Source organism: Drosophila subpulchrella, unplaced genomic scaffold (assembly GCF_014743375.2).
Source record: "Drosophila subpulchrella strain 33 F10 #4 breed RU33 unplaced genomic scaffold, RU_Dsub_v1.1 Primary Assembly Seq354, whole genome shotgun sequence".
NCBI lineage: Eukaryota > Metazoa > Arthropoda > Insecta > Diptera > Drosophilidae > Drosophila > Drosophila subpulchrella.
Window position 1 is genome coordinate 2,888,994 of NW_023665577.1, and position 26,701 is coordinate 2,915,694.

Below are 26,701 nucleotides of genomic sequence, written 5' to 3' on the forward strand. Positions count from 1 at the left end.
TGAATCGCGCTTCGAATCGGTTGATCGCTCGATCGATCGGGCGTTACTTTAAGTGTTTCTTTAGCTCAAATACACAAGCATCGCGTTCAGGCAGCTGCCGCCTTAAGGAAGAGGAGAACTGTGAAATATGACTTCGAACATTTTCGCAGGAGGGATCTGGTGAGCGGCCAGAGGAATCAGTCTTTAGCATAAATGTTAGTTAGAGTCGCTTCATTGAAATTGGCAAACGCACCATTTCGGTTCGCCGCATTGCATATTTGTAACCTACTTTACATGCCTATTGCCTAATGTTTGTGTTAATTGTAAAGTTAAATTTAAGCCTAGTATTTTATTGGCAATTGTAATCTAAGTTACGCAAAATACAAATAATTTAAATTAAAAGTTAATTGTGTAAAGTAAAGAACGACACGCGCCGTGTCCGCAATTGGTAGTTATGTATCTTTCGAGTGAAGATCAAATGAAAATTAATCCATTGTACTGCAATATATAACCGATTCTTTGATTGATCTATGATAACTCTAGATTCTAGATATACAGATGTATGTAGAAAATAGCAAATTTCCAGGCAGTTTCAACAATATATTTACATGTATACAGTTCGTTGATTGTGATCAATGGATATTTTACTATATGTATTGCTATTTGTAAGTTAAGTTCCAATGCTATACTTGATCTGGATCACGATCGCCGCTTCCGCGTTAACTAATGTATGTACATAACGTTTTACTTTAACAAAAAGTTGATGATGATATGAACACATACCCCGGAATATGTAATACTGTTAGTGGAAAGAGTGCAGCTTGTTAAACGATGGCCGAGCAACTGCTATTGCGCGAATGGGCTTAGTATAGGTAACATAACTAGAAGTAATAAATAATAAATTGTGTATAAATGCTAAATAGTTGTTTTTCTTTACTACTCTTATATACCTCACCCTAATAGTTAGGATCCTCCTGATAAATCATTAACTTCAGATTTTTACATATTTCTTGTTTGCTAGATTATAAACACATTGAAAGCTTTAAAATGCCTTATGATTTTTTGCAAAGCGATCATACTTTTACACTTATACGTTCTGCGTATAAAATATAGGATAGAGTTTTAATAACAATTTCTCCTTTATTGACTAAAAAATCAACATAATAATAATCATTTCTGCTTTATTGACTACACAATCAACATACGATACGTTGAGGACCACCGAAAGTAATTGGTTAGTAATTTATTCTGCATTAAATGTGAACTGAGGACTTAACAACATTTTTATATCTATTGGTTACTTACTCAAGTTGATGCCAGGCTAAATTTTTGTTAGGTTGATTACCCTATCGCCAGTGACCTTCACTTAAGGGGGTATTCTAGTCTAGAAATTTGAAAAAATCTAAAAATTTTTTTTTTCATAATTCGATAGTTTAGATATTTAAAAATATCTCCCTAAACGGATTTTTCAAAATTCAAATTATTTTTAAAATTATGGCTGATTAAGAGAATGTAAGTTATACGTGCTATTCTATCATTTACACTGCCTGAAATTTAACGTAAAACTTTAAACGCGTTTTTCTCCAAACTACTTTTTCTGATACGGTAGCCATAATATTTCAAGTTCTAATCAGCCGATTTACTTAAAATTTGGCATGAATATTCTTTCAATATCTCTCTATCGCATGAACCAACAAAAAGTAAGAATTTAAAATTTGTAATATTTTTAAAAAATTCGATAAAATTAAAAAATTAGTGGAAAAAATCGACTTTTTTTTTGGGTAGCCGCCATTTTATGAAAAAAATTTTTTTTTTTTGTTTTGCTGGTTCATGCCATAGCGACATTCATACTGATTAAGAATCTTTTTTTTTTTTATTTTTCGGATGACCACAAGGGTAGAAATCATGGCGACGAGGACACGGCCTTTTTTTTCCCCCCTCTACTTCAAGGACACATAACTCGATGAAAAATACATTTTTTTTTTTCAAATTTTATTTTATGTACTCTTCTAAGTTAAATAAACAAATGATAAAAAACCCGACACTAAAAATATCAATGGCTTAGTTTTAATTAATTGTTAAAAAAGGCTCTAAAATAGAGCCTCTAGACTAGAATACCCCCTTAAGTGGTTTATTTTATAGGGCTTTGGGACAAAACTTTCGTAATTTATTTTCTAATATTTCGAAAGATTTTTTAGACATAATTGTTTTGATACATATTTAATAAGTAAGTAAAACATTTTTTTAAATAAAAAAATGAAAAAAAAAACCTTTCCAGCGAACATCATAAGTGGCGACAGGACCATTGGCAAATTACAAGTCAATTTTGTCTGCTATTTCAATATCTAATACTTGAATGAGAAATATAAAATTTTACCAAATCGTGGCTTGGAAAAAAACTCGGTTGAAAAACGTATCGTCAACCAAACTTTAAAAAAGGATAAAGTAAAAAGATTTCAAACCAATGTTTCTTTAAATTGCGCGCCTTACCATTTGATATAAAATAGTGGGAATAAGGTATTTTTCAGTTGGATTTTTCGCTATAGGCACATATTTTGTGGGGGCTTTTAGGCGCCACCTGGTAACACCTTCAAAACCGAAAACAATTTTTGGCCAAATTCCTTGAGATTCCTTTCCTTTGTTGCAAATCCCCCAAGATGGACTGGTATGTGGGCACGGAGTGGGAGGACAAGAGCCGCGGGCTGACCAAGAAGGTACTTGCCCTCCAGTTCACCAAAATGGAGAAGCCCACGACAGTTAGCACGGTGGAATTCAGTGTGATCAAGAAGACCGCCAATTTGGGAGAACGACCCAGCAAGTACTTGGCCAGCGATGAGTCCTCGACGTATCCCCAACAGCACATCCTGGAAATGGGAACCAGCCTGACCGCAGTGGACTGCTACGTGGAGCTGCTGCTGCAGCAATTTGTGCCCGGCGAAACGGCGGCCTGCAGCATTACGAGCAAAACCGGCGAACGGATCGAATTTGAGCTGAAGCTGGAGAAGATCGTGAAGAACACGCAGGTGGAGAAGCTGGACGCGGCCCAGGTCTATGAGGTGGCGCTGCGCCTCAAGGAGAGCGGCGTGGCCACCTTCAAAACTTTCCCGAAATTCGCATTTGATTACTTTGTGCGGGCCGCCAAATTGCTCATCACCTACAAACCCTTCGAGCAACTGACCAAAAAGGAAAACGGCATCAACGGTCAGGAGGTGGAGACGCTCTTTATCCAGATACAGACCAACTTGGCGGCATGTCTGCTGCAGGAAAAGCGCTACGAGCACGTCATCTACCATACACAATTTGTGGAGACGGAGGATAATCCCAGCGAGAAGAGCATCTACCGGCGTGCACTGGCCTACTATCACCTGAAGGAGTTTGCCAAGGCGCAGGCCACCATCGAACGGATGCCCAACTACGAGGAGAAGCGGGAATTCAGCAAGCTGCGCGACAACATCGCCGCCAGCTGGAAGGATAGCAACGCCCACTACAAGGAGGTGGTGCAGCGCATGTTCAGCTAGTTCCCATTGATAACAACTCTATGTCAGGCTAACCAACGGTCTTTATAAAATAGCTTATGTTTAATGTACTACTTTGATTTCCTACTCTTTTTGTGGTCAAACTTGGCGCGCTTGTTCTTGGGATCGAACTTGGCTCTCCTGTTCTTGGGGTCGAACTTGTCCTTCTTGTTTTTATGGTCAAACTTGTCCTTCCTGTCCTTACGGTCGAACTTGTCCTTGCGATCGGTCTTGTCCTTCTTGTCCTTGGGATCTAGCTTGGCACGCTTGTTCTTGTATTTCATTCCGCCGCTCAGGTTAGGCCGCTTGCGAGAGGATCTCGCTTCCATTTTGAAGAGTTCTGCAAAGGGAACAATGAGTTGTTGATCTGACGTTCGAAGAATCTGCCAACTCACCTTCATCTGGTTCCTCGCCGACTTCCTCCTTGTAGTACTCCGCATCGTCCTCGGGATCGCTGTCATTGCGCCCCTCCGCCGCCCTTTTGGCAGCCCACTTTTCATCCTTCTTAAGCTTCAAGTTGCGAGCCCGATTCTCAGCCTGCTCCTTCTTGCGTTGCTCCTTCTGCTTTCGCTTCTTCTCGACCAGCTTGCGCATGGTTTCCTTTTCGTCCTCCGTCTTGACCACATGGTCGTGGTACAGAACTTCGCCGGTTAGCAGGCCCTCCTCTATTTTGATGAGCTGCATGGTTAGACGAGGTCCGATCTCGTGCAGCTTGATGGAGCTCTTGTTGTCCTCCAGGTTGCCCTTGCTCTTGAGCGTTTGTGCCAGGACCACGTGCGATTGCTCGTCATCCTCGGCCTCTGATTCGGAGGCGTAGCCATCTCTGGAAAAGATTAAGATAAATTAATGGATGCAATAGGAACAGAGAGGTTCCTACTTACTTGGTCACGAAGTCCACCACTTCATTGCACTTGCCCAGATTGGGCACTGTGCCTTTGACGATCTTCTGCACCGCTCGCTTCAAGCCCACGGGCACCACCTGCACGGAGTAGTGTCGCATCTCGACCAGCTTCGTATCCGGATTGTAGGAGAACAGGACGCAGCGACGGATGGTGCCTATGTTGACCTGGGCCAGGTTGATGGAGGGAAACATGTTTTGGAACGTGGTGGCCATCAGCTTTAAATGCTTGCCATCGCCACTGAAGTTGTTCATGATGACCAAGGGAGCGTGCTTGAAGTGATCGTTGTCAATCATTTGCTTTTTGGCTAGCGAGATCACATCCCTGGCCAAGGTGAACTGGTGAACCTGTGGAAGGATGAGTCCATTGAAAACCACGCTGCTAGCTAGACTAACCAGCCAAAACAAACCTTGAAAGTCAGGGAGGGACCGCGCGGCAGGCGGACCACTTTGAAGGACAGCTGGGTGGAGGCCTTGTTGAATATGCCCATGTGGGAGACGTGGAAGAAGCTGCTCAGGCTGACAAAGTCCTTGATGCGGTTCATCCGTTTCTCGCGCAGATTGCTGGCCGTGAAGGGCTCCATGATGCGGCGGAAGTCTAGGGTGAGGTCCGTGATGTACGGGCAGGTGAGGCCGCGGTGGATGACGAAGGAGTGCGGCGCCTCTACGATCTCGCTCGGTTCGCTGGCCTTGAAGGCCGCTGTCCGCGTCTTTGGATGCACTTTCTTTTTGCCGCCCATGTTTTGATGTTTTTGTCCACTTTTCCGCCGCCGCACGTGTTGGAACAGTAAGGCTGCACTGGTGGAAAATACCAAGTTATATATCACCCACCTCTGGTCACTCTAATTCCATTTAAATTCTGGTTTCCCTCCCATTTAAACGATCTCAACTTCCTTTTATTTAAATTATATTTATTTAATCACACTTAACATAGCAAACACAAATGATGTTATTTCGTTTCATTTATGCATTTAAAGTTTTACAACTGTTCTTGTTTGATTTATCTTTATCAGCTAGTTTTAGACAAATTTTTTGCTTTTACCAAGTGGCCAATTGTTGAAAATGTGGTAGTGAAAACTGAAAAAGTCCGCGCTGCAGTGTTGTGGAAATGAATTTTTGCATCATAATCGAAGATTTCCGGTTGTTTGTTGTTGTTTTTCTCGAGAAATTACAACTATATATTTATGTTGCGAAAAATTAATAATATTAATATTTTTAATATTAGCATATATGTATATTTATATAAATTATAGTTCTACAGCTTAAACTGAATTTGGAGTGTTTAGTTTTGCTTGCTTTCTTTCCACGGCGATCGGATCGATTTATGCGATATTCTTTAGATCTTTATATATAAAACTTCAGTTTAAACCGCAGTTAACTACAGCCGGATGTTGTTTTCGATTCTGTTGCTGCTGCTGCTGCTGGTGGTGTTGATTTCATTTGATTTATCAATTTATGCACATATGACAAACTGCAAGTGGCTGTGATTGAGAAACACAAAAACATCCTATGCGTTCCATCAGATATCCGCTGCTTCTGATCTTCAAGATATAGTTGTTGTTGTTGCTGCTGCTGTTGTTGTTGTTGTTGTAGTTGTAGTTGTAATTGTTGTTGCTTCTGTTTATGTTGCTGTTCTGGCGGTTGCGGGGAATAGCGAAAGTTGCTTGGGGCGGTCACTGACAGCACTGCTTGCGCACATCGGCGGTAACAGTCGGCTTCACGTCGATGGGCTCCACGTTCGACGGGCGAATGACATCGCCTTCCGGCGGATCTCTGATCTGTTTCTGCGACACAATGCGATAGATCTCTGAAAAGCGAAGAAATGGATAAGTCGATGTTCATTTGCATGCCTTTCTTGAATTCGCTTAAAAAGATTACTTATTATAACGATTTTTGTAGTGTTCGTTGGAACCATTTACCTTATATACAGACCTTAATAGGAATTTTCAATAGCATACTGCTTTTTAATGACTTCTTCTATTTAGTTTTAAATTTATATGTCTTTACTTGATAAAGATTACTTTCTGAACTGCGTTGAAAACGTTATACAGTTTTGTTATTCTACATAATTTAAAAAAAAGCTATTTTATTATCAATAAAAGAGACTTTAAAATACAAAGTTATATTAGTTATACTTCGGTTACTAATATTTTTCAGAAGATACCGAAATAGGTTTTTAACAAGAAATGCCTAGATGGTGCTCGCAATTTGAATCACCAAAAACTTCTTTAAATGTAAATCTTTGTGAAATAGTATTATATTTGAATTGATTAAGAATGAGTATAATGATATCAAAATCGTCAAGCCGTAGTATTGATAACTTGTGGTGAAATGGACACATTGTTGTGAATTTCTCCAACAGCTTGATTTTCAAACTTGATATGCGTTCGTTACGATTGTTAGTCTTTCATTAATAACTTTTATATTACAACAGGAATATCACCCTCTGATCGAGGGATGTACAAGATCTCCATTCTTATATTTGTGAAAAGGCGATTTGGGAAGCTACATATCAAATGCTTTTACAGAAGAGGGTGGAAAAGTATTGATCGATACGCCTGTGACTCTGATCAAAAATGATCGAAAATGTCACACTAAGGCCCGTTTACTCTTTAACATATCAAACTAATTATAAATACCCTCTGTATGGTATAATAAATAAAAGTTCCGATCAATATTTTGAGTAAAATTCAAAATATCCTGGTCGACTCACCTGTGAGTATGTTCTGGAATGCCGTTTCAACGTTCGTCGAGTCGAGGGCCGAGGTTTCTATGAAACTCAAGCCGTTGCGCTCGGCAAACAGCTTCGCCTCGTCCGTGGGCACGGAGCGCAAGTGCCGCAAGTCGGACTTGTTGCCCACCAGCATGATGACGATGTTCTGGTCGGCGTGGTCGCGCAGCTCCCGCAGCCACCGCTCCACGTTCTCGTAGGTCAGATGCTTGGCAATGTCATAGACGAGCAGGGCTCCCACAGCACCGCGGTAGTAGGCAGAGGTGATGGCGCGGTAACGCTCCTGGCCGGCCGTATCCCAGATTTGCGCTTTAATTGTTTTTCCATCGACCTGCGTGGGTTGGGCAAAGGGGCGAAACAAAGGAATGGCATTAGAATAGCGACGGTAATTGGCAATTTCTCCAACTTATCCTTGCGGCGGTTTCGCTTTAAAAATCGATATACAAACTGGGCACAGTGATGTCAACATATAGGTACATGTTAGTTAATGGAACATTTGCGTACCCAAGCCTTAAATCAACTTTAATACTGACAAACCAACTAATCCTAACATTTTTGTTTTGATTTTAGAGTAAAATTATAAATAAACCCGAACAATCAAGATATGGTTTTGTAGTAAACAAGATAAATGACTCTATTAAAAAGATTGTAAGGTTATAATCACTTTTATTAAATTATTTTCATTTTAATGATTTTTATTTTTATGACTTGCTTGTTTTTTGTTTAGAGCTTATTTGTTGTTGTTGTTACTAAACAATTTTAGCTCAAGTGGCAACTATGATGTCAACATTTAGCTTGTCCCCACAGGATTGCTTCATAAATTATGCAAGAAAGCCAATTGGCAATCCTTTATTTAGTAAAATTCTCAGACACTTACTGAAATTGAACGAAAGTTTTACCCCTCTATTTCGATAGATGCCTAAACTACGTGTCTCCCCCAGCGAAACGCACACGCAAGTTCACCCGTGACCCACTCAGTGGGTGGTGCTGGTGGTTTGGGGGCGGTGCTCCTTTGGCCACTCCACCCCCTACACTTCCCCCTCGTACTCACCTCTATGCTGCGTGTTGCAAACTCAACGCCAATCGTCGACTTGGACTCCAAATTGAATTCATTGCGCGTGAAACGTGAGAGCAAATTACTTTTACCAACACCGGAGTCACCGATAAGGACAACTGCAAAGGATTAGAGAGCATTAGTGATAGTGACGCTGGCGACATCGACATTGGCATTGGATAATCGAAGACCCCGAGTTGCATAATATATGTGTATGTGGGATGTGGTTTTGTGGTGTGGTGCGGCCCGTGTCTTGTGTTTTACGGCCGGACAGAATGGGGGCTTGTGGCCCGGCCAGGTCATGTCCTCCTTTCGCCTGATGGCACTGCGCCCCAAGGTCAGCGAGTACATAAAACCGCCATGCTCGGGGGATTTCAGTCCATGGAAACAAATGTTTTATGATTGTGGGAGCTGACGCTCGGGAGTTTGTGTTATTGGACTTCATTGCCGATAGCAAACATTTCTTGTATAACTGAGTGGGGGATGTTTGGGCAAGCAAACAAGCTGTCTCAGAAGATAAGTAGTATGCACTAACTTTTAATATGACTAGGGTTCCGAAAGTGTATGAAACACAGATATGTTAGAAGAAAAATAGTATTCATTAAAATGTTATATGACTAGGGTTCCAAAAATGTATGAAACATACATATATGTATGACTTGATTGTTTTTTAAATTATTTTGGGTGCTTCTGTGAGGAAATCAAAAAAAGAGTGCGTCAAATATTTTTGTTTGCTCTTACAATAAAAAAAAATAACGAGTTGAAATAGGAAAAAAATAAAACATTTATAAGCTTTTGTCTGTGTATTATTAAATACATATGATAGCGAACTCTCCCTTATCTATTTTTTTTTTCTAGAATATCTAGTTTACATTAGCCGATATCTACTATATTTACAGTGCACACAAGTCGGATAGTTTTCATTTTTGACACCCTTTTCGGACATTGTTGATTCAGCGTCTTTGCCAGTCCATTGAGAAAACAATAACAAAAACTCATCAAACACCTTTTTGCTTTATCACTCTCTCCCTAGCTGCACGGAAAACAATAAGATAAACATACATAAAAACAAAAGAAGATACAATTTTTAAGAACTTGGTTTCTCAAGGCAATCTACATTTAATCCCTCATTTTGCACTCTGACACCAAAAGCACGGGTTCGAACCTTACTGCCACCCTATGCAATTTTATATTTTTACTGTTTAATAAATAAAATATTGATAGAAGCTTGGGTTTATTATTTTGGACTGATCAAACTAAAATATAGGCAACCTAATCAAGTAAAATCCTGGAAATAATCATAACTATTCCCACTTTTCTCTCTGTGTGGACAGCTGAGAGCAGCCTGGTTACAGTTATCAGCGAGAGCGCTGAGTCATTAAGCCTCCTACTCTCTTTCTCTCCGTTTCTAACGATCTTCAAAGAGAAATTACACTTAGTTAAGCGGATGTGAAATTAAAAGGGGAGTAATCGGCGGTCATTACTTACTAGGGGGAATGGCTCGAATAGCCCAAATACAGCCCACTTTGGTTATGTGATTATGTGCTTATCGCCGAGTGGAATTCTTTAACAGTTATTGGCGGTGAGTCACAGCTGGTTAATATCGTTTTATGTGTGAAATTTGAAGCCTCATCATGCATATCGCTCATTGACGCATTCGCATGGCCCGTTTTTGTACTTATTTGAATGCTTGACCCAAAAACAACTCCAGATAAGGGTTTAAATATTTGTCAAAAGATGTGGCAGTACTCTTTCCATTAACGACATTCAACAGTTGCTCAGCTGTGATAGCAGATTTCTCAAGCGCAATTGGAATTTATGGCGTAGTAGCAAACGAAGAGAACAAAGGAGAACTGAGAATGGATGACCCTCGAGCATAAACAATCGTAAATGGGGAAAGATGTGGGATAGGGAATATGTTTTTACGTGAAAGTACGAGAGTTTGCTCCACTGTGCTCCAAACTTTTAACTGAGAGCGGGAGAGCGAACGAGAGCACCGCTGTACTAAAAGAAGTTGCAAAAATCAAAATGCAAAAGCCAGCTGTACAGAAATCATAATACCCACACTCTCTCGCTGTAATTACTGGAAATCTAATCAATTTATGAATTTAAGTGGGTGGCTAAGCATAAAAACAACATTTTACGCGATTATTAACACGATTTGCCTTTGCTTTCGTATGCAACGTGGCGAGAGCAACGGTATCGCAATGACAAAACAGACAGTTAACGGCAAAGTACGCGTACTTCAATCCGGAAGAGAAGCGAGCTCCAAGAACAGAGAGAGAGCGGGAGAGAGCCACCAAAGGGCATCCAACTGCAGCAAACAACAACAACAGACTCGGGGGGCGTACTTCTTGGACTTATTTTGGGAATTAATCACACACACACAAGCGCACCGCATACCATCACATGAACTTTGGGCTCTTTGAGTGCACTTTTTGTTATTCTCCAATTAGTTTCAATTAGTGCCATTGAACCACTGCATCACGGGAGAGGAGAGGAGAGCGAGCGAGGAGAGAGCCGAGCCTGGAAGCGCTGCTGCTGCTCCTCCTCCACCTCCTTCCACGATCTGTGGCCACCGGCTAGTATCATGTTTGTAATTACCTTTGAACAGATAATCGTACTCGTCTTCTCTTGCACCCATTTTCTCCAATTTGTTTTGCTATCGCTCGATTCGACGATATCCTTGGCTAATCCAGTTCCGTCCTTTTTGTTTCGTGTGCGGGTGCTAAACGAAATCCAATAATCCCTGCGCCGCCGATTTCTTTAATGCGTTTGTCGTAGGCTCACACACTTTACACTTTTATTTGCAGTTGTAGTTGTAAAGAAAAAGAAAAGTGTATATATCAGTATTTTGGGTGCTCAAATCCGCTGCGCTTGCAGCTCGATTGCGCTCGGAACGGCTGGCAGAATGTGTCCGGCAACTGGGGCAGTATTAATTTGACATTTCCAGATGCCTTCAACGCATTTATTTGCAATTTTCTCTTACACGAAACTTAGTCACTCCCAATCACGTCACGTTATATTTTCCAACGAGACGCTAGCAGTGTGACCGCGCAATTATCGATACCGTGCGGCTTGTCCGAATATACCAGATATATTCGCTGACATAGCGGAGACACAATCCAGACTTTCCAGCGTGACCGTTGGTCAGCAAGTACACCCTCCTATCGTAGCTGATACACAATCCCTACATGGCAATTGAAAAGTAAGTTTTTTAAACAAAATTAATAAATCAAGTATGGGGCTCTTATAAATTAATTTATAACACGTATAGGACATTTTTGTTAACAGTTGAGAGGATGATTATTTTTTACCCATATTTTAAGTTTAAATTCAATGAAATATCGAATAAAAAAAGATAAATCTTGGCGAAGAAAAAATCGATGTTTTATTAAAATCGTATATTTTTAATTCGTAATTTATATCTTGACCCCCTGTTTTTCCAGTCTATCTATTTATAAGGTTTTTTTTAAGTGCAGTGCAGACGATGCTCCCTGCAACTTCCAAGTTGCAATAATATACAAATCTGTTTATAAAACAGAGTATAAAAGTGTTTATTTTAATATAAAATACTTGTTGTATAAAAACAATAAATTAAGTATAATGTGCAGCTAATACTTGCGTTGATCTCTAGAGTGATTAATAAACTTTGTTCTTATTGCACTTAAATGCGAGCGCGTTGCAAGGCGTAGGCTGGATAAATGAGCAGGAGTCCTCCGGCAATATAGGTGATCCTTGAGCCCACGCACCAGAAAGCTGAAAGGATTCATGATATCAGAGGGGATAGGATCGTAGAAAAAGAGCCTCCGCTTACCAATGCAGCCCACCACGGGACCCAGAGCACGAGCCAGAGCTCCCAGGGAGCGGAATATACCCAGTACTGAACCCTTCTGGTCATCGTTTCCGTACTTGGATACCAGCGTGGTCAGACAGGTGACTGCGAAGGCGGTGGAGATTGCGAATAGGGTCATGCCGGCGTAGAGCATTCCACTGCCATCGGCCAGACCGACTAATACAAAGGCAGGTACAATCAGGTAGAGACTAAAGATGGCATAGCTTTTGATCTTCGCCTCGGGCAAGCGGCGAACAACCGATCCCTGCAGCAATGTCATAATAACACCTGCAAAACATCACAACTATAGTTGAGAACACAGAATATTATACTATTTCCATACCTGTTGTTAAAAACATCTTGGCCTGGTCCATGGAAGTGTAGCCAAATTTGTGGTACATCAGAAATGTTACGGTGAACTCCAAGCCGGAGTACAGAAAGAGGTACAAGAAGTATATCAGGCCTACGGATCGCAGAGCCTCAATATCTTTCTTGGGAACATTTTTGATGGCAGCAAATCTGGTAATACGAGAATTATGTTGAAATTAGATTGGTTAATTTAGGCATAATCGCACAAAACTGGACACCCTTCCCTGTAACTACTTTTAATCAAAAGCATTACCAGCGTTTCCCAACTGATAAGACTATCAAACAAACGTGTCTGAGTACCCGGCACGATAATTGTGTCCGTCAAACCAGTCAGGCAAGTCCGGGTAGCTTGCAGTTCCCAGCGAGTGACGATTTCAATTTGATCACACGACTGGTTTTCGCGTTATGCTAATTAAAACAATGATTTACCTAAATATGGCCGAGAAGTTGAGCAATTGCAGGCCGTATGACAGTGCAGATGAGATCTCCTTCACACGTTTCTCCTGCGAAAATGTCAAACAATGAATTATGGGTTACTATTACTTTGGGCAAACCCACCTTGGGCAAGGTTTCACGCAGGCAGCAAGTCAGAACCAGAAGATCTCCGATTGCCAGGCCAAAAGCCAGCAGAGAGGGAAGCACAAACCAGGCGCCGCCACTTTTATCCGAGAATATGGCAAATAGGGCTCCAATCATGGGTCCCACAATGAAGCCCACCGAGAAGGCCACGCCCACGAAAGCCATGCCCCGTCCCCGGGTCTTGACACTGGACACATCCGTGATCACGGACATGCACAGCGATATGTTGCCCTTGCTGATGCCGCCCACAAAGCGGGCCAAAACGAACAGGGCAAAGTTGCTGGAGCAGGCCCAGATCAGATAGGATAGCGCAATTCCAGACTGGGGATGGGTAAGAGAAGTAAATTAATGGCATCTATCAAAGAAAAAGGGTAGTACAATTTAGATATGTACATATCTAATGAGAAACCTGCAATTCCCGTTTAAAGATTCTCTTAGATGGGATTTCAGTTAAGATATAAGAGATTTTTAGTATTTATATTTCGTTTTGGTTCGGATAAGACATACAATTTTGAAGTATTTATACTTTGTTTCGGTTCGGATAAGACATAGTATTTGGAACTATTTATGCATGGTTTTAGTTCCGATAAGACTTGGAATTTAAATATATTTTTACTATTTTTTGGTTCGGATAAGACATACAAAATATAAGTATTTATATATGGTTGTGGTTCGGATAATTTTTATACTTTTTTTTATTTATACTTTTTTGGGTTAGGATAAGACATATCATTTCGAACTATTTATGCATGGTTTTAGTTCCGATAAGACATGGAATTTAAATATATTTTAACTCTTTACTCTTTTAACTCATACAATATAGAAATATTTATAGATATATGGTTGTGGTTCGGATAAGACATACAATTATTAAACATTTATATTTTGTTTTGGTACTAACTAGACAAACAACTACAACTGTAGATAAGTAAGAATATAATTATAGAGTAGTATAAACATCTATGTATATTTAAATAAATATTGTATATCATGGAAGCTTTCCTTGAAACTTGACATAATTTAGAACAGAGGTTCAAATTAAACCAATAAGAACTAGATTACTCACCGCACAGACCAGCAGGACAGGCTTCCGGCCGTAGTAATCCGAGAGTCCTCCGACAATCGGACTGGCCACGAACTGCAGGAAGCTGAACATGGAGCCAAGGAAGCCTCCGAATAGCACCGATATGTAGCGCTCCGGGGCGCCCAGGAGCTGTTGGAACCAACGCACCTGATCCGTGAGCACTTCATAGAGCCCGGAACTATCATTCTGACGATAATACTCCAATAGCGAGGGCAGCAGTGGCAGAATAATGGTGAAGGCCAGCAAATCGAAGAGTAACGATACGAAAATGATGTATATCATGGGGTCACTCCTGTCCGCGTTTCCCTTCTTTGATGATTCCTCTTCCGGCTTGTTATTGTTGTGGTTGCTGCTGTGAGTTTCCTTTTCCACTTCGAGGCTTCCATTGTGGCGACTCCGTAGGGCGGCCATTGTGTTGGTTTTCTGCCGTGATTGCGTGCGTGTACGGGTCTTACTAAAACATAACTGTAGCAATGCGACCTCAACTCCCCCGACAGCTTTTGGCCCTCTCAAGAAGCGAATGGCTCCAAAAACCGCCAGCCAAAGTGAAAGTTGAAAAAACAACAGCTGATGGCAGGCGGCCTGCAACGGTCAGACATGCATTACAACCTGTTGCTTGAACGTGTAGTGTAATTATTTGAAAATTGGTGCCAAATTGACTTACACATATGTACTCCTTATAAACTAATGGTTTTATTTCAATTTTATTTATTATTATAAACCGGTGATAGAAAACTATTTACATCAGTCTCTTTGTGGGTCTAGTACAAAACTTGAACTCGCTATAATTAAAATTCGACTAATGTTGCAGTAATTACATACAAATTAATTGAAATAAAATCCGTTACTAGCGACTATTAAAATTGATTTAGTCACGGTAAGGACTTGCTCCTTCAATAATGTCAGGTACCATTTAAAAATACTCCCATATTTCGTTAAATGTATGTTCATAAATTTATATTAAATGTAAATTTAAGTAAAGTTCACATAAATATCAACAGGCTTTTAGGATTCAAGTTTTCGCTATCACCGCAATGTTTATTATTTTGGACTAAAGAAAAAATGTATAGAAAAAAATAAAAATTTCACTTAAATATGAGTACAATTTTTGTAATTATTCAAATTTTACAGGGGAGTGGAAAAGTTTAATCTTAACGATGAAGTAAAATTATAAATCAAAATTAGCCGCCCAGCTATCGATAATAAAACTACTATTCGATACAACAACCTCGATAGAGTTCCGAAAATATTCGATATATTGCATATCGCTCGGCAAAAAATAATTGTTGATTAAACATCTGAGAAAACTCCTATAAAACTATAAAAGCAGGCAAAAAGAGGGTCTTAAGATGTCCAAGGTGACCGTGCAAGACATAGAGGCGGTGGATGACTACTGGGGACCCACATTCCGTTCGATTCTAGAGGGTAACTGACTATAAAAGCCCTTTCCCCAACTTTGTTTACGCCCATTGCCATTTTTCCGTTCAGGAAACAACACCAAGCAGATTGGCGACCAGCTGGAGCAGCGGATTCGCAGTCATGACAAGGAGATCGAGCGGATATGCAATCTGTACTACCAGGGCTTCATCGATTCCATCCAGGAGCTGCTGCAGGTGCGGACGCAGGCCCAGCAACTGCACAACGAGGTGCACTCGCTGGACACCTCCCTTCGCCAGATCAGCGCCTCCCTCATCCAGCAGGGCAACGATCTGGTGCGGGCACGTCAAATAGAGTCCAACTTGGCCAGCGCCATCGAGGCCCTCAAGTCCTGCCTGCCCGCACTGGAGTGCTACATGAAGTTCACGCAGCAGGCCAAGAACAAGCAGTACTACCAGGCGCTGAGAACTCTGGAGACCCTGGAGGCGGAGCACTTGACGCGCTTAAAGACGCACAACTACCGATTCGCCACCCAGATGCAGATACAGATCCCCATTATCAAGGAGAATATTCGTCGATCCTCTGCCTTGGATTTCAGGGAGTTCCTGGAGAACATCCGGAAGTTCTCTCCGCGCATCGGCGAGCTGGCCATCACGCACACCAAGCAGCTCCAGAAGCGAGACATCAACGCCATCATCGCCGAGCACATGCAGCAGGTGAACGGAGGTGGAGCGAGCGGAGCAGGTGCCGGGGGAGATGATGATGGCGCCAATGTTAGTGCCCAGGACCTCATCGACTTCTCGCCCATCTACCGCTGCCTGCACATCTACATGGTGCTGGGGCAGCGCGAATACTTTGAGAAAGACTACCGTCAGCAGCGCAGGGATCAGGCCAAACTTGTGCTCCAGCCGCCGCCCAACATGCACGATAACTTGGAGGCATACAAAACCTACATTTGCGCCATCGTGGGCTTCTTTGTGGTGGAGGATCACGTGAAGAATACTGCGGGCGACGTGGTAACAAGCAGTTATCTGGAGGATCTGTGGTCCAACTCGCTGACCAAGTTTGTTAACGAGATCAGCATGAGTTCTTCGTCCTGCACCGATCCCAACATTCTGCTGCGCATCAAAAACCTGATTATGCTGTCCATCAACACCTTCAAGTGCTACGGTTACACAGTGAGCATCCTCTGGGAATTGCTGCACAACATGCGGGATCATTATAATGAGGTGGGTGCTGTGGACCCCCCATAAATGTTATTTGAATCCCCAATTTACATTCTCCTTCTATTGATAGGTTTTATTGCAACGTTGGGTGCATGTCTTTCGCGAAATCCTTGACAAGGAGCAGTTCCTACCCATGGTTGTGCAGAGCGTGGAAGAGTATGAAGGCATCATCGAGCGATTCCCCTTCCACTCGGAGCAGCTGGAGAACGCTCCGTTTCCAAAGAAGTTCCCCTTCTCGCGCATGGTGCCAGAGGTCTACCACCAGGCCAAGGAGTTCATGTACGCCTGCATGAAGTTCGCCGAGGAGCTGACCCTTTCGCCTAACGAGGTGGCCGCCATGGTGCGCAAGGCGGCCAACCTGCTGCTGACGAGGAGTTTCAGCGGCTGCCTTTCGGTGGTGTTCCGGCAGCCGAGCATTACGCTGACACAACTGATACAGATCATCATCGACACACAGTACTTGGAAAAAGCGGGGCCCTTCTTGGACGAGTTCGTATGCCACATGACGAACACGGAGAGGAGTGTATCGCAGACACCTTCGGCCATGTTCCACGTAGCTCGACAGGATGCCGAGAAACAGGTGGGCCTGCGCATCTGCTCGAAGATCGACGAGTTCTTCGAGCTGAGTGCCTATGACTGGCTGCTGGTGGAACCCCCTGGCATCGCCTCCGCCTTCATTACGGACATGATCTCGTACTTGAAGAGCACCTTCGACAGCTTTGCCTTCAAGCTGCCCCACATCGCACAGGCTGCCTGCCGGCGGACCTTTGAACATATTGCGGAGAAGATCTACTCGATCATGTTCGACGAGGATGTGAAACAGATTTCAACCGGGGCGCTGACACAAATCAACCTCGACCTAATGCAGTGTGAATTCTTTGCGGCTTCGGAACCGGTGCCTGGTCTGAAGGAGGGAGAACTGAGCAAGTATTTCCTGCGCAACCGACAGCTGCTGGACCTTCTCATTCTAGAGGAGTGGAGCACATATTTCCATGACTATGGAAAACAGGAGAACCGCTACCACCTGGTGCAGCCGCAGTTCATCATTGTGATACTGGAGAAGATTCGCGAGGCGGATAAGAAGCCCATTTTCTCGTTGGTGCGAAAGAACGACAAGAAGAAGTTGTTGGAGACGGTGCTCAAACAGCTGAGGCACATTGCCGATCGACAAAACTAGGATAAGAGGGATGTTAGTTAGAGCTTATTACCCACAGTAAAAATGTGCTTTAAAGAATTTAATTTACACTTCAAGAATTCCCACTATTGTCATCGTATAACCTTCTCTTCTATAGCTTTTTCATCTTTATTGATTAGGCTAATTTGAGTTTTCACATGGATAAAGTATTTAGTTCTCTTTTACTTTTGATTCGATTTGTTTTTATAAAAGACAAATTTCAATTGAAACTGCTCGACCCGTTGAACGTGTAAAATTGTATTTCGAATTTTGATTCTTATGTACAAAAAGCGCAGAACTTTAGCAATTGCCTACGTACGGATTGTTGATAAATACAAAACGAAAACGACAAAGAAATGAAAACAAACGGAGAGGAACGTCTAAATAACAAATTGTATATAATTATTAGATGTATGTAGCGTACGTGTATTGTGTAGGTATATTCCGCAAATCGTATTAAACTAACTTCTAAGTTACGTATATGCGTTGTTTGTGTTGCTTTTGTCAACTCTTCGTCTCCAGATGCTTTGGCGCATCCGCATACGTGAACTTCAGGCGGAATGCCTCGGCGAGCAGAACGTTGATTTGGCGATCGGACCAGTTGTGTGTTGGCAGATTTTGTAGCAGCAACATGAGACCCTGAGTACGGCGGAAGATATCCTTAGTCAGTAGATAATTAGACGATGAATTTTATGAAAGACGTACCTGGAAATCGTTCTGTTGCATCAGCTGCTCCTTCCAGTGGAGCAGGAATGCCGCGCACACGTACAAATGGAACAGGGCGAACCCGTCAGACTCCGCCAGATATGTGTCCCACAGTCGGATGGTGCAGTGCAGCGGCAGCTCGCGTGTAAGCAGATTGTTCATCCAGCGAAATGAGAATTGCAAGTAGTCGACGCCATGCGCCTGTAGGTGACGGTGTAAATTCACTGAAAATGCGAATTAAATGTAATTATCATTATTCGGCAATTAAAGGTTAAAGGGCAATTATAGAAGCGCTTGTGTATCTCCTATCTGGTAATCATTTTTATCAGTGCCAAACACTTGCTGGCATACGTGTCATTGAATATTGACAAAGAATAATCGAAACGAAAATATTATTAAGCAAAACAGGAAATGCAAATAAGTATATATAATTTAAATGCTTCTTCAGCTCTTTTGACAAGATCATCAGAGGCAACAAAAAGGCTTACATTTACTGAGGCTTTTATCTGCCTATAGCCTTACCATTTATCTTATCACAAGATCAACATATTTTTTTCTGTACTTCTTCACTTTTCTTCCATCTACTGCCAAAGACACTTACCGTCAATGCGTTGTATCAGATCCTTGAGTTGGTTAACCTTTTCCTGTATGCCCAGCTGGGCAAAGATGTAGTTGTCCTGGATGCAGTCGAGAAACTTAGATAGACACCAAAAGGAGTCCGCTTCGATGATGTTTCGAGTCTCCTCGGGCAGCGTGGACATGTCGTACTTCTCGAGATCCGTATTCGGCGTCAGGGCCTCCTGCAGAAAGACGATGAAGAAGGGCGTGACCAGGTCGTTGATGCCCTGCACGTAGCCGGAGGCAGGATGGCGAATGGCCCAGATGAAGAGAATGCGCTCGAACATCTCCTGGACGAGCTGCTGCTGGAAGAGCGGAATCTGGGGATTCATGCGTGGCACATCGATGTGGATCTGGCGGTATGTGTCCTGCTGCGTCTCATCCTGGCTGTCCACCCGGAAGTAGTTGTGCCTGAGGTCCTGGTAGCCCTGCCGCTTGCTCTCCAGCACCGCCATCCTCCGTTCGCTTGAGGGCGGAAGATATTTGGAAAGCAGTCGCCAGCTTACCGCGCGCATCTATGGTGGGGGTGTTAGGATTATGACCAGATTAATCATTACATTCTCACCTTTCGCGGCACGCCAGACCAACTGATCTTCTTGAGAGCCACCAAATCCAGTTGAGGCGAGTCTAGCACCACCTGAAACTTCTCAATTTTCGTCTCGTACTCGCTGTCCTGGCAGTTCGAACTGATCTTCTGCAGTTGCGGTCTTCCTGGATAGTTCCTCAATCGCGATCTGAAAATACAACCTCGATTACTAACCGCCGGCGGCTTGTTTTCTTGCGGTCTTGGTTCTGCTTCTGTTGACATGGCTCTGAGGGAAGGGCTGGGGAGTGGCTATCAGTTAAGGAAGTGAAGTGATTCAGGAGCGGTAACGGAGCGATGCGGTTAACACTTGTTAAAACACGGGAAATGATAATGAAGAATTGGCAACACCTTGGTGGAAAAGAACATATTCTGGAGTGACACAGAGATATCTTTGAAACAAATTCGGTTGATATTAAACCTAACTGGCTGTGGTTCTCCGAGATATCTGTGTTATTCTTGTTACAAATAAAATTATTTTGTTCTTAGTCACGGATAACTCTCTTATATACAATAATCCGTTTTCATCTAATATGCCTTTCATAAAGACTATTCTATTAATTCTTGGATACAATGTTGTTACAACGTTTACACTACTAGTGTAAACGTTGTTAGTATCATATAAATTAGAAACCATTATTTTTCAGGATCCATTTATGTTCACTATTTTTAAAAATTTGTTTTTCAAAATATCTAAAAGAAATGTCGAACCCACACATTTTTCTCCAAGATCGCCCTACATGGCTTACATCACCGAGTAACCTAGGTTGAATGAGGGTTCGCACCACTCCACCCCTGACTTGTTTGCACAACTGCGGGCGGTGGGTTCAACTTTCTTTTCGACTTCCCCGTTGAGTTGGCGCCGCTAACCTGTTCTCATTGCTGTCCGGCAGCGATCGGCGGTCTTCCTTGCCGTCGTCCGTTGAGCTCCTGCTGCCCAGTATTGAATCTGCGCCACATTCACTGCCTGGCCGGGATGCGTGGTGGTTCTGGTTGCTCCGCGAGTGCGTCTCGATCACGTTGAGCGCCACTGTCTGGGACACTTGCCGGGAAAATCGAGCGGTATCTGTGGAGGAGCAAGCCGGCAATGTAAGTAGAGGGAAAACATCCTAGTGGTAGAGCCATTACCACCGCCGGCTCCAGCGGCCGCCGCCGCAGCCGCTTCCGTGCTGCTGATGATGCAGAACTCGTCGTCGCCCATGTCCCAGGCATCGCTCACCGACTTCTGGTACTCGGTGAATGTGGACACCATGCCAGTTCCGGGGGCAGCGCCTCGTCCGCCCGCTACCCCAGCGCCTACGGACTTTTCGAGCTCCCGCTTGGGACTGGGTCGTCCGGGCACCCGACGTCCGCTGTTTTTCCAAAAGGTCGAGGAGTTCGCGCTGGGCGTCCCTGCTCCTGGTCCTCCTAGTGCTCCCGCTGTTGTGGAATCGGCTGTTTGGCTCTTTGCTGTTGCTTGCTCTACATTATTATCCATTATACGTCCCCTAAGTCCGATTCGATCAGCGTCATTATTTTATTTTGCATCAAAAACAGTGTGACCCTCGCCGCTTCGGCCGCTGTCACCGCACGGCGTTTTTTGGCAGTGATGCTAACACGGTGTGATCTGGGCCGTGACAGCCTCACAACCCAGTGAAATGGGTGAAACCGATTCGTTCAACGGTAAACGGTAAACGGTATTTTTACCGTTACTCGTAGATTAAGAGGGTATATTGTATTCGGGGAAAAGTATGTAACAGGTAGAAGGAACCGTCTCCGACCCCATAAAGTAAATTATGTTCTATTCGATCTAGCCATGTCCGTCTGTCCGTGTGAACGCTGTGATCTGTGAAACTATAAGAGCTAGAGGATTGAGATTTCTGATGTATTCCTTATTTCCGTACGAAGCGCAAGTTTGTTACGCAAACATGCCACACCCACTCTGACGCCCACAAACTAAAACTGTGATCTCGTCAATACCTATCGATTGTTTAAAAAAAAATGTTGCCACGCCCACAAACTTCAAAACACCGTAAGTTCCAACCAAACAGCAAATTTCTAAGATCATATAATGAGAGCAATATTTTTGTTACAAATTTTAGACCTCATTGAGGAAGTAAAGTGCATAAGTTAAAAAATAATTAGGGAAAGAGAAAACTTAAAACCTCAAACTAGATCGATTTACGAAGCTCTTAGACCGACACAAAAACTTAACCAAACACATAAAACAAATCCGTTTACCTAAAAAAGTCATAAATCTGGAATCTCAACATGGAAATGACGAAATAATGCAGAGTGCAAAACGGGAACTTTTTATAAATCCTTTCTCCTCTCATTTTTTTGTATTTCGTTGTTATTTTTTCTGAATCAAATGTGTGGCCTGGCCAATGCCCAAAACAAAGGTGCCAAAGGTGTCTGTATCTGACGCGAAAGGTCCCCGGTTCGCCGTGGCGATGGAAAGTATGTAAAATTATAAGTTGTATAAACAAAGTTGTATTTAAAAACTTTCAGATTACAAAAAAAAAAAAAATAAATTTGTCATGAGTGGGACCCGAACCTCTAACCCTCTAACAATGTGAAAGTTTTGTGGGCTGCGCCCTGAGGTGATTCATCCTGATGGATAAGTAATCATACATAACGAAGTCGAAAAAGTAAAACATCCTAAAAAACTCTATGCAAATAACAAAAACACTATGTAATTCAAATGGTTTTTTTTTTTTAATTGGGCCCAGCTTAAGATTTTGACAAAAATTTTATAAACAATTGTTTTTTTAGAAAATGGTGTTTGTGAAAACGATATTGGTTGTACGAAATGTACGTAAGCATCAATACAAGTTTCTGTATAAGAGATTTTCGTGACACCCCCAAAAGACTTATACTACATTCCAAACCGTGACTTGTTTCCCGGGTTTTATTTGCCCACTTGGCACCCCTAGCGGCTTTCCATTTCGGAGGCACCCTCGCACGGTCACTCCAAATGCAAAACAAGTGTCTTTTTGGCGTGATAAGAACCCGCAATCAAACGATTTCATTATTCGGTGGTACAATTGCAAGCTCCAAAACTATGCCACAGGGGAATCGCTAGAAAGGCAGTCAGTGTGGAACCAGCAAGATGCAGAAGCAAGAGGAGGTGCTGTCGCGCCTGCGCCCGATATTTGACATATTTTTGCGCGAGAACTTTTCCACTACCAACAATGTTTACTTTGAGAAGCTCCTCACGCACTTGCAGGCCAAGGGTAAGATTCCAAATCGTGCTGGGCCTGCTATCTAACTTCTAATCCGCCATTGATTTCTATCTCTCCGCAGAGAACGCGTTTGTGCTGCAGGCCCCATTTGTGGTGGATTGGGTGGACAGATGCATCACTGCGGTGACCGAGGACTTCAACAAGATCCATCCGAAGGTGGTGTCTTTCATGCTGAATCTGACCAGCTATCTGGCGAACAATGAGTGGATGATTGTGCGCCTGCGGGAACTGGATATAGTGAACAGGTAAAGGACCTAGGGAAAAGAGATCCGTAATCCCTAAGCTCAATCTTTCCCTTTCAGAGCTGTTAAACTCCTGCAGGGGGAGCACAACTTCAGTCCCTCGATAAAGCTGGGTGGCATTCGCCTGATGAAGTCCATCACCGATTACAGCATGGGACTGGCATTCCTGCGAATGCACCGCATCTGGACCCTGCTCATCCAGTACTCCAACAACGATCATACCCTGTACGTGGTGCGGGAGGCCCGGCAGGTGCTCTACAATATGCTGTACAAGTCCTGCGACAAGCTGCACGACAAGGCCGTCACTCTGGAGATTCTCGCCGAGATCATGCAACCGATCCACGACAATCTGTACAAGAACTCTGACAGCGAGGAGCGCATTCACATAAAGGTGGACGACAACGAACTGCTGCACAAGATCTCCGCCACCCTGGACCTGCTCTCCTACATCCTGCAGCAGACGCTGGTGCACGAGGAGCGCACCAGTCTGATTGCCCTGCTCAAGGAGTATCATGACTTCGAGATAACCATTTGGAAGCTTATCGATATGACCCACAACCCGTACTTCATTGAGAAGATCTTCACCACGCTAAGCAGCTACAACTTTGCCCTGCTGATGCACGAAAAGTTGCTGAATCCAGACGCCACCGAACCCCCGGAGGAGTTCACCGAGTTCGGGTTGGCGTTCTTCAATCTCATGAAATTCTTTATCACCCGCAAAGATGGCGAGAGCTTTGTTAAGTTGGCGGAACTAAACCATGTGTTGTGGAAAAAGCTGGGTCCTCGGGCACCCAAGGAAATTGTCATCCAACAAGAGCGGGTGACTTTCGAGAACCAGCTTATTTGCTTTCACATGCTGCCTCTGCTTTTCTCCATGAAGTATGCCCAGAAGATCGCTGACGAGGAGAACAAGGTAGAGCTATTCGACGCCTATGTCGTAAAGTTGCTGGAGATCTCCTGCGAACAGACCCTGCGACTTTGTTACACCATGCGAGATACCTTCTTTTCGGCTGACGGCATGGCGGTGGGTCTTGTGACGGCCGGGCTGGCCAACAAGTGCATTCACAGCCTGCTGGCTCTGGAGAATGTTCTTGACCGGGAGCAGGCGGTTACTGTGTGCCAGGCTCTGCTTTACGTGCTCCGCGAGGCAGTGGCCCTGAGTGTCATTACGAACAACGCCCAGGATGACTGCCACAGCGTGAGTAGCGCGGGCAGCTCGTACCTGGAAATGTATCCGCGCGGCACCGAGAAGGTTGTTAACGATCCAAAGGTTCTGCACTCAGTCATGGTGGGTCTGCGCACCCTAATCGAACGCTTCAAGATCACGTGGAAGGAGTCGGTGGAGACCATTGGCCTCGTCAATTGTCTGGCCTTTGTCCTGGAGAACACAAACATGGATGCCAGGGTGAGTTCTAATAGTTTCTTTGTGTTTGAAACTCACGGATGCATTTGAATTAAAACTAACCTTTATTTAATAGTTATCAATTTCGCATTAGTTAACCAGATACAAATATAAATTGGAGTCTTTGTGGCTAATTTGTATTTCATATATATTTTCAGTGCACTGTCCAGGCGCTGAAGCTCGTCCAGCTGGCTGTGGAGCACTTCCTTTCTCCAAACATGGCTCTGTTAGTGGACAACTTGCAGGGCTCCGCGTTGGTCTGCCTGGGCCCCATTATCGTAAAGCGAATGCACGACACGATGTGGGAGGTGCGTGACACAACGTTGGAGCTCACCACCTCTATAGCCAGTATCTCCCGCATCAGTAAGCATGTTATTATTATCAGGCATTGACTTCCTTTAATGACCCCTTTTTTCTACAGAGTTTCCCGCCTTTCAACGGTTTCTGATCGACTCGAAGATACCGCCTATAGTCTACGAAATGGCTAAGAATGATTCGGAAGTCTACGTCAGAGCGTCTGCTTTCAAATGTCTGTCACAAATGGTCTCCATAAACCTGTTGTGGGAAAATGGACTTAGCCAACTCGATCTTGTGGTGTGTAACTCGACTTATAAAACTTGCCTATTTATAATCCTAACCCATTTAAATCTCCTCAGGACCACCTTCTGTATGTGATGTACCGTGAGAACGATGATATTGTGCGTGCCGAGGCCGTCATCACTCTGATGAAGATCTACGAGCACCGCAAGATCCACGAGAAGTATAAGAACACACTCTTCTCAACCCTCAACTACTGTGTGGTCGGGGATCATCACACGGAGGTGAAGCTAAATGCGCTGAATTTCTGGCGGCGGGAGTTCTACCGTCAGTTCAGCAACCAGGGCATGATCGATGGCTCTTTTCCCACAGTGACCTTCTCAAAGGAGCAGAAGAAGATCGTCACACTGACGGAGAAAGAGATCCAGACTAGCATTGCCAAAGTATTTGGGGGTATCCAGCAGTACGGATATTTTGGCATCCTACTCAAGTGTCTGCGGGAGGAGACTTCGATGGAGGTGCTAGAGTTCCTCATCAAGGGCGTGAAGATAATGACGGAAAAGTTCGAGCGCTACAAGGGCATAATGGACGAGATCGAGATGAGGTCGCCGCTTTTAGACAGCGATCGTCCGACATTCAGTTTCCCTTCTAAAGCCCAGCCAACTCCAATTCCACAATCACCAGTCAATCCCACCGAAGCGGACGAAGTCATCGAGTCCATTCTGAACTCGCAAGATGCCCAGCTTTTGGAGAAGGCGTTTGAGACCCAGATGCAGATAAACGACGAGGGGGAAACGGCGGAGAAGCGACACATCGATGAGTTTTACTACAAGCAGTTCGCGGTGCCGCTGCGACAGTTCTTCGAGGAACTGAAGTCCATCGACCTGGACCAGTTGGTCAAGCAACACCAGGAGTGGTTCGAGTGCAAGGAGAACTTCACCTCCCTGCTGGACGATATCCTCGGTGCGTTAAAGCGCGACGATGAGAACATGATTTCGGACTGTTACTGATTCCGGGCTTAGCCGATTGCAAGTCAAACCCCCTCTGTGAAGTAAGCTAAAAGTTTTTTTCCTTGAAATAGAAAATATTTTTGATAACTATGTTAGTGTTGAACACGAAATGAGATTTTATTCCGCCGCAGTCGAAAAATAAAGAAAATGTAATGAAAGAAGAGCAGGGTTGTGTTGTGTTAACCAATTTTTGAAAAAATCAGTTAAAAATTGTGATTTAAACTGATTTGTACCATTTTATATTGTGCATGAGCTGGGCACACTTTTCCGGTCGTGTTTGTTTTGGTTTTCTGTTAGTGGTGGCACATGCCGACAGGGATGTGATACGGCTCCTATCGATACTTTCGGTGGTAGAAAACCGGAAGTTTTAAAAAGAGGGCACCTTTCAATTTGAAAGACAAAACCCCAAGGGAAGTATAGCCTCGTTTTGATCCCTACTGCTGACAGCGGCGCAACAATTGCGCATACTCCTGGTGGGCTGCTGGTTAAATTCAAAATAAAAATAAATATAACACAAAAATATTTTCCATGAATAGCAATATATCAGGTGAAAAGATAT

General features: G+C 43.4%; 7 protein-coding genes across 7 annotated transcripts; 3 read left to right on the forward strand and 4 right to left on the reverse strand.

Moving 5' to 3' along the window:
- The first annotated feature begins 2,563 nt into the window (after positions 1-2,563).
- On the forward strand, positions 2,564-3,568 carry LOC119560785 (peptidyl-prolyl cis-trans isomerase D). Its single transcript, XM_037874414.1, has one exon. It carries the CDS (start codon positions 2,637-2,639, stop codon positions 3,495-3,497), a length of 861 nt encoding a protein of 286 aa, XP_037730342.1. The 5' UTR covers positions 2,564-2,636; the 3' UTR covers positions 3,498-3,568.
- On the reverse strand, positions 3,521-5,181 carry LOC119560784 (protein Peter pan). Its single transcript, XM_037874412.1, has 4 exons — positions 4,803-5,181; positions 4,376-4,740; positions 3,890-4,317; positions 3,521-3,834 (listed from the first exon to the last, which is right to left on the reverse strand). The coding sequence occupies exons 1-4, from the start codon at positions 5,130-5,132 to the stop codon at positions 3,566-3,568; spliced, it is 1,392 nt and encodes a 463-aa protein (XP_037730340.1). The 5' UTR covers positions 5,133-5,181; the 3' UTR covers positions 3,521-3,565.
- Positions 5,182-5,341: 160 nt separating this feature from the next.
- Positions 5,342-11,243, reverse strand: LOC119560615 (ras-related protein Rab-11A). The gene is made up of 5 exons (XM_037874152.1): positions 11,167-11,243; positions 10,782-10,977; positions 8,175-8,296; positions 7,106-7,454; positions 5,342-6,199 (listed from the first exon to the last, which is right to left on the reverse strand). The coding sequence occupies exons 2-5, from the start codon at positions 10,819-10,821 to the stop codon at positions 6,066-6,068; spliced, it is 645 nt and encodes a 214-aa protein (XP_037730080.1). The 5' UTR covers positions 10,822-10,977; positions 11,167-11,243; the 3' UTR covers positions 5,342-6,065.
- A 466-nt stretch (positions 11,244-11,709) lies between these two features.
- On the reverse strand, positions 11,710-14,574 carry LOC119560939 (major facilitator superfamily domain-containing protein 10). The gene is made up of 6 exons (XM_037874675.1): positions 14,027-14,574; positions 12,940-13,281; positions 12,811-12,884; positions 12,356-12,531; positions 11,995-12,300; positions 11,710-11,936 (listed from the first exon to the last, which is right to left on the reverse strand). The coding sequence occupies exons 1-6, from the start codon at positions 14,453-14,455 to the stop codon at positions 11,845-11,847; spliced, it is 1,419 nt and encodes a 472-aa protein (XP_037730603.1). The 5' UTR covers positions 14,456-14,574; the 3' UTR covers positions 11,710-11,844.
- Positions 14,575-15,314: 740 nt separating this feature from the next.
- On the forward strand, positions 15,315-18,297 carry LOC119560259 (exocyst complex component 6). The gene is made up of 3 exons (XM_037873624.1): positions 15,315-15,469; positions 15,533-16,650; positions 16,718-18,297. The coding sequence occupies exons 1-3, from the start codon at positions 15,394-15,396 to the stop codon at positions 17,822-17,824; spliced, it is 2,301 nt and encodes a 766-aa protein (XP_037729552.1). The 5' UTR covers positions 15,315-15,393; the 3' UTR covers positions 17,825-18,297.
- Positions 18,203-21,269, reverse strand: LOC119560260 (TBC1 domain family member 22B). Its single transcript, XM_037873625.1, has 6 exons — positions 20,856-21,269; positions 20,598-20,793; positions 19,710-19,878; positions 19,128-19,659; positions 18,527-18,750; positions 18,203-18,460 (listed from the first exon to the last, which is right to left on the reverse strand). Exons 1-6 carry the CDS (start codon positions 21,202-21,204, stop codon positions 18,326-18,328), a joined length of 1,605 nt encoding a protein of 534 aa, XP_037729553.1. The 5' UTR covers positions 21,205-21,269; the 3' UTR covers positions 18,203-18,325.
- A 1,411-nt stretch (positions 21,270-22,680) lies between these two features.
- On the forward strand, positions 22,681-26,230 carry LOC119560635. Its single transcript, XM_037874187.1, has 6 exons — positions 22,681-22,942; positions 23,013-23,196; positions 23,254-24,598; positions 24,754-24,958; positions 25,017-25,189; positions 25,252-26,230. Exons 1-6 carry the CDS (start codon positions 22,819-22,821, stop codon positions 26,140-26,142), a joined length of 2,922 nt encoding a protein of 973 aa, XP_037730115.1. The 5' UTR covers positions 22,681-22,818; the 3' UTR covers positions 26,143-26,230.
- The last annotated feature ends 471 nt before the right edge of the window (positions 26,231-26,701 follow it).